Raw genomic sequence first — 7,287 nt, forward strand, 5'->3', positions numbered from 1 at the left:
AAGAATGTCATTCAAGATCAAGGATAACCAGTTAAAAAAGATAAAAGAGATTTTTCTTCTCCAAATATCTCTCTTCCGGCCTATGTTATAAGTTAGTTTGAGATCGAAACTGGACCTGATAAAGTTTTGAATGACTACTATATTCAAGTAGTTGTATGCGAGAAAGCTATTCAATCATAGTTGATTTAAGGCGATGAAGTCAGAAATATAATAAACGATATATTTGCCAATTTATACCAAGTAATGCAATAATCAACCCCATACCTCATGTTCCGTTGAAGTTAAGCCCTGTTCGGTTTACATTAAAATCAGATTTTGATGAAAAATACAAATTGATAAAAAGTAATGAATTCCATAAAATATTTGGTAGAAAATGAGAACAAACCAGAGGATAAGTTTATTCCCTCTATAACTCAGTTCCTATTCCTCTGTAACTGAAATTGAATTTACCCATATGAAACCTTATTGGTGGCAATTCCAGATTGCAAAATATTAACCAAAAAAGAACTCAGATGTATCATAAACATCAAAAATTCAAGTTTCAAAAAGAGGACATGTTTGCCCGTCTATACACGAAAATAATAACCACAAATGATGGAAACACCAAAAAAATATATTTTTAGTAAACGAAAGGGCAAAAAGGAAGGTATAGTGCCAAATAAAAGCATCTCTTAGAAGTCCAGGATGAATGAAAATTTCCATGCTAAACCAGTATACTTCACTTCCTCGGGACTCCAATCCTCTTGCGGAAATCATCCTCCATGAGGGGAAGGCCATCGCGCAACTTGACCTTTGGTTCCCAGCCAAGTAACTCCTTTGCCTTGGTTATATCAGGTTTTCTCTGGCGAGGATCGTCTGGAGTATTCTCCACAGTAATGATTTTCACTTTTGGGTTGATCATCTGCATGGACAACCATTTTGTTCCATATGATACTTAACAAAGAACCAGAGATAGGAAAATAAATTTTTCTAACTGTGCACATGTTTGGAAATTACCTCCTTCACAGTCTCAGCAAGCTCAAGCATTGTAAATTCACCTGTTAGTAAAACCATGAGCCAGTTATCCTAACAACATTATTTGTTTCCAAACCTAAGCTTTATTCTTAGGGAGAGAGAATGAATTTGATTTTAGCCTTTTAGAACCATATTTATTAATAATAACCTGGATTCCCAATGTTAATTGGCCCAGTATGATCTCCTTCCATTAGTCGAATTAGACCATCAACCTTCACATGCAAAAGAAATTAGAGCAAGGCCACCAAAGACAGACCAAAATAATATGATGATCTATTGTACCATGTCAGAGACGTAACAAAAGCTTCTTGTTTGTGTTCCAGGCAACTGGACAGTCAAAGGCTCGTCACTGCATACATTTGGAAAAAGGCTATAGCGTGAGAATTGAGCAGGTGAAATCTCGTTTTACTTGGTCACAAATTGCAATGTACTCAGAAGTGGGCTTTGACGCTGGAGATAATAAAGGGCTAGCAATTGAGATCAAAGGTATGCAGAAAATAATAGCATGACAATAAAATATTACCGAATTGCTTGGGCTATAAAATTGCTGACAACTCGACCATCGTCAATATTCATGCGGGGTCCGTAAGTGTTGAAGATCCTTGCAATACGTATTTCTGTTGTGGTGTCATTTCAAATTGTAAGAAGTGCATCATATGATTTCACTATTCTTGACAGAATTGCAGAATTGGATGTCAAAAACCAATAACAAACATATGATTTGTAGCAAAAGAAAGGGAATGTTACCAATTCCATGCTGCCTATGATAATCAAACATCAAAGTTTCAGCGACTCTTTTTCCCTCATCATAACAACTCCGTACTCCTGCAATGCAAAGAAAATGCTATCATTACTTCATTAGTATGCTTCTGATCTGTTGCTTCAAACAACACATCACACATTTAGTAACAAAATGATGCATTTGATTTGCATAAAACAGATAATTTTAAGTATGGTGAAGTTAACAAGGTTAACAAACCATTGCCAACATTTAAACCAAGGAAATGAACATAAAATTCAAGGGTATCAATTCTGGTGGTAATAATAGTAGTAATGCTGGCTTTAAAGAGTTTCAATTGAGATGTAACCAATGTGGAGTATTAGGAATCCACATACAGGGAGCTAAGGGAGTCAAAAACATTACTTAACTCAACTTGTAATCAGAGTATATATAAAAAAGACAATTGACAAGTATTGATAGAATGCCAGTTTATTACTTTCTCCACATGATACGAGATCGAAGTGGAAATATTATCCAAACCCATTAATCCCCAACTTATCATCATTCCATGCTCAAGCCATCCCAAAGTTGAAAATTGAAAACAAAGAAACAAAAACTGCAAAATTTTGATAAAATAATATGGCTCATAATTTTGAACCACTGATAAATGTTTGACTTTGAAGGGAGGTAGAGTACACATTTTCCAACTATTTAAGCAACTCTAGATTTCCATTTTATTCTTTTAGTTAGAGGATTTTCAGTCGAGATGAGTTGTGGTTGAGGGATTGATGCAGATGAATTTTTCCTTTTCTTTTTTTAATATTAAAAAACTCAAAACAAAGTTTTATGGAGTTTTAAAATTTAGCAAGAGTTATACATGAAAAATAGATTTCAGTGAAACACAAAAAAGATCAAGGTGAATTTGTGAGATAACTTGGAAAAGGGTGCACCCAACCAATTTATTACTGAGCTCAGTTAGACCTATTTCCTAATTGGTTGGGTTTTCCTTTTATCACATAGAATATTCAGCTACCTATAGGGTTGACATTGCCCCAATAGGTTTCGTCCTGAGGATGCACAAGAGGATCTCCATAAACCTCAGATGTCGATGTCAGCAAAATCCTGTTAAGAAAGTACAGAAAGTCAAACGCCATATTTTTAAGAAATATAATAAATAATAATAAGAAGTAAGAGCAAGTTGATCCAAACCTCGCTCCCACTCGCTTGGCAAGGCCCAACATGTTGAGAGTACCAATCACATTTGTCTTTATTGTCTGTTGATAGAAAGAAAAAATAATAAAAAATAAATTCATAACTTCCATTGTTATAATTCACTAGAAATTGTAATATTCTAAGAGTATTTACAGCATAACAACGGAAACGAGCAAGCAACTAAACTAGTGAATGAGGATGAAAGAGATGTATGCATAGATATCTTTCACATGTCTGACCTTCACAGGGTTGTATTTGTAAAAGATGGGGGAAGCAGGACATGCAAGATGGTATATCTTATCAACTTCAATCAACAATGGCTCTGTGATATCTGCACAAGAAAAAATTGGAAATATACAAAGTGGAAAAGAAAGTGATTCAAGCAACAGAGGGAGAGAATGGTATTGAGGAAAGTCAAGACAATATCTACTTGGACACTGCAATGGAAGTGTGTTGCATCAAGAGAAGTCAGTAAACATCCTTATCATGGACACTTTATTTTGTCTCAACTTTGAAATATCAACCTACATATAGGTAATTAGACAAACTTCAAAGAGTAATTACCATGACGTCTAAGCTCAAATCTCGGATGACCAATCCACTGAGACAAATTGTCCTTTGAGCCGGTAAAATAGTTATCAACAACAATCACCTGAGTGATATAGAACAAACTCGTGAACATATGCATATTGAAGTGTGTCCTACACTAAATGTTCACCGTTGCATGTAAAAACTGAATAGAAGAACAAGTAGTACTCACCTCATTCTTCTCATTTTGCATCAGTTTATCCACTAAGTGAGAGCCAATGAATCCAGCGCCACCAGTAACCAGGATTCTCATGTTAGCCTGTCGTTAAGGTGTACCATTTAATGTATTGTAGTGACAAAAACAAATATAACGGGAAAACATTCATAAGCCTGGATAAGAAGAGAATAACGAATCAAATGGAACCATTTTGTGAAATTATTATATGCCCAGAGATGAAGAAAGTTCAACTTCCCCAGTCCTGGTAATAAATTGAAGCCTCCTAAAGTATAAATGAAAATGGAAAGGAAAATGTATTTAAGATACCTAAAGATAAAGAGTGCAATTAAGAAAAGAACAGAAAAAAAATATCCCTTCCATAAACCTGAAAAGTACCGATCTTCAAATAAATCTCAGAGTACCACAGGAGAATCTCTCTCCATCTCCCAGCACACAATCATTCATGAATTACAAGCTTCAAACCAACTCCATCCTCACTTAACCACAGGAAATGAATCTCAAATGACAAAATGAAACCAAACCCTTCAAAGAATTCTCGAAAACTAATCATCTATTGATTTGCAGAGAATAACGAATCAAATAAAACCATTTTGTGAAATTATTATATGCCCAGAGATGAAGAAAGTTCAACTTCCCCAGTCCTGGTAATAAATTGAAGCCTCCTAAAGTATAAATGAAAATGGAAAGGAAAATGTATTTAAGATACCTAAAGATAAAGAGTGCAATTAAGAAAAGAACAGAAAAAAAATATCCCTTCCATAAACCTGAAAAGTACCGATCTTCAAATAAATCTCAGAGTACCACAGGAGAATCTCTCTCCATCTCCCAGCACACAATCATTCATGAATTACAAGCTTCAAACCAACTCCATCCTCACTTAACCACAGGAAATGAATCTCAAATGACAAAATGAAACCAAACCCTTCAAAGAATTCTCGAAAACTAATCATCTATTGATTTGCAAACATTATGAGCATCCAAAACATCAGCAACACAGTTGGAATTACACAAAACAATTTCAGCTTCTATGTATACTCCCACCCACAAGATTTATAAGTGCAGCCATCTTTTTAATTTTTAATTTTTTTTTTTTTGAGATCCACTTAGCGCAAGTTGAAGTACCCATGCCAAAACGAAAAAGTTGAATTGCATAGAAACGTAAAAGTTTACAATGCAAAGTTAATAAGATAGATTGGAAAAAAGGGATTCTTTTATGTTATTTAGCACCATCAATAAATACCTGAAAAAATTTTGCTTTTCGCAATGGCGATGGCTCTGGAGGTGGTTTTGTATTTACATGGTTCTCTCCATTAGATGCTTCCTTTGCCATTTCTCAGATCCTTTCTTCAAATTCTGAAAAAGAAAACCAAAAAAATCTAAATAACCATCAGTTACAATAATAATAATAATAATAACTCACAAAGCCACAGCACATTAACTTCTCTCCAGGTCAAAATACCAAAATTTAATGCATAACTAGTACAATACTTTTTCCTTAGTAAATTGAACAAGAATAGCCAACTCAAACCTTCTACAAATGCAATACTGACAAGTTGGTTGATTTGGAAAACAACCAAAAACAGAAAACAAATCTCTCTTACTATTGAAACCAAAAAACAAAATCATATCTTTTTTGTAAATTAGAAGCACAATCACGCTCTGATATACTTGAAAATTACGAACATTTCCATTATAATTCAACAATGCTAATCCAACTTAACGCATTGATCTAAAATAAAGAAAACAATAAAAAAAAAAAAAAAATCCCTTGATATAAGCGCAAATTATGAACGCAGAAAGCAAAATAATACAACTCGAAACATATTTCAGAAAATAAAAATGAAGCTCTGATCACCTATATAATCAGTGAGACACTTCGCCTACTTTGATGAAAAAATTGGAAAGACTTGACCTTATATATACAACTCGAAATCCAATTTTTGCCTCTAAAGTTCCCAAAAAAAAAAAAAAGAGCGAAATACTCAACGAACGAAATACGACAAGCATGCACGCACTATGACCTATGTCACACCAAACACTACCAAGAGAGCTAAGAATCTTCAAAATCACGCAAAGGGTTACTTCGTCTGTGATCAATAATGCGTCGGTTTAACGAAAGGTGCAGCAGACCCAAAATCAGATCTGAATCTAAGTCAAAAACAAAAACATTATAATATAGCATCTAATTACATCGTACCTAAAATCGAGATTTTCAAATAATCACCGAACCGAATCAGATAATTCCACGAGAAGTTTGTAAAAGAAAAAAATAGTTCAAAATTATATATATACCCACGGCAACTCATCTTTGTTACGGAAGTAGTCATTGAAAGGGATACGATTATAAAAGAGACGTGCAACAGTTTAATTTATACGGTTCTTGCTTTTTCCAATAGGAAAGCGACACGTTCACGATTTTACTCCTCGTGCCAGGTGGACTCATTTGATTGGCCATGTGGTGAAGAGCAGGTACGACTAGCCGCAGTAGATTTGTTCTACATGATAGCGTGCAGTTTTGGTCTATCTGCCACGTAGATTTTAGTCACGTTTCTATTGCAGGTCAAATTCTAATCTGTCACGTTATATGTGTTTTGTTAAATTCGTTGAGTCAGATACACATAATACCCAAATTAGTTTCATTAATGATCATTGAAGTTCAAGTAATATTTCAAATTGATAATTAAAGTATTTTTCTGATCTATTTAGTCCCTAAATTAAATATTATTATATAATTGATCACTTCGTTAGCTTGATCCCTGTTTGGCCCCCATTAATTTCCATTTCATTACATTTCATTTTTTTCTCTCATATTTTAAATCATACAATTTTCCATAACATAATATTACATGTAAATCGAAATTTTTTCCTTCTTTTTCAATCAATCATTTTTCAAAAAATCATTATTCTACTCATTTTTATTTCTAGAAAATGGGGTCCAAACGGGGGCTAATACCCTATTCTATGCAGTAACAATTAAACCTTCATGTTGACTAACAACCATTAGAGGCATCGATTTCTTCCCGCTACCTATTTTTATAGCTTTGTCACAATCATTTTACTGTTTATAAACGATGAAAATAGGGGTACGGTTATAAATGAGTGATTTGAGGTTTTTGGCTTTCTTCTAAGAATTGAGTGTATTTTGAAGGTATACAATTTCACAATATCTATCAACGATTGTTTGTCGATGTTGAAGTTTGGTACTCTGACATAAGGTCCTTGTTTGAGCCCTATTCTCGTTAAAAAAATAATAATAAAAAAAATCATTTTTAAATAGTATATTGATGAAAAATGTGTGGTTAAAAAAAAGATATAAGTCTGCGTGTAATATTATTTTATTAAAGAATGCGTGGTTGAAGTGAAGTCAAACCGCTATAGAAGTATGTATTTTGATGAAAAAATAGAGCTCAAATAAGGACAAAATCTAAAGTTTATGCCTGTTGAAAAGTGGTTATATGACTTTTACCGACTGAATGGATTATATAAATACTTCATGGTCAATCTGAAATTTCACATATTGGCTTGATAAAAAAAATTAGAATTGTATTAGGGGCCTGTTTAATAGTGATTTTGA

The 7,287-nt window shown here is 33.6% G+C and overlaps 1 protein-coding gene across 4 annotated transcripts; it reads right to left on the bottom strand.

Annotated features, from left to right (window-relative positions):
• Nucleotides 1-374: 374 nt before the first annotated feature.
• On the bottom strand, nt 375-6,012 carry LOC111405497 (UDP-glucuronic acid decarboxylase 6-like). Of its 4 annotated transcripts, none has more exons than XM_023034406.1 (13): nt 5,911-6,012; nt 4,954-5,066; nt 3,708-3,794; nt 3,512-3,599; nt 3,187-3,278; nt 2,945-3,009; nt 2,769-2,857; nt 1,762-1,839; nt 1,538-1,631; nt 1,297-1,363; nt 1,163-1,226; nt 997-1,037; nt 375-901 (listed from the first exon to the last, which is right to left on the bottom strand). In XM_023034406.1, the coding sequence occupies exons 2-13, from the start codon at nt 5,041-5,043 to the stop codon at nt 719-721; spliced, it is 1,038 nt and encodes a 345-aa protein (XP_022890174.1). In that variant the 5' UTR covers nt 5,044-5,066; nt 5,911-6,012; the 3' UTR covers nt 375-718. The 4 variants fall into 4 exon arrangements, with proteins under 4 accessions (XP_022890174.1, XP_022890176.1, XP_022890177.1 ...); XM_023034408.1 differs by lacking the exon at nt 5,911-6,012 and adding an exon at nt 5,796-5,860; XM_023034409.1 differs by lacking the exon at nt 5,911-6,012 and adding an exon at nt 5,756-5,777.
• Nucleotides 6,013-7,287: the final 1,275 nt, after the last annotated feature.

This window comes from Olea europaea, chromosome 12 (assembly GCF_002742605.1).
Source record: "Olea europaea var. sylvestris chromosome 12, O_europaea_v1, whole genome shotgun sequence".
NCBI lineage: Eukaryota > Viridiplantae > Streptophyta > Magnoliopsida > Lamiales > Oleaceae > Olea > Olea europaea.

Coding starts and splice junctions, on each gene's coding strand:
- LOC111405497 (XM_023034406.1), bottom strand. CDS start 5,043: ATGGCAAAGGAAGCATCTAATGGAGAGAACCATGTAAATACAAAACCA. Junction 3,600..3,707: donor TGCAAAATGAGAAGAATGAG/GTGAGTACTACT, acceptor TATATCACTCAG/GTGATTGTTGTTGATAACTA. Junction 1,632..1,761: donor TCATAGGCAGCATGGAATTG/GTAACATTCCCT, acceptor ACACCACAACAG/AAATACGTATTGCAAGGATC.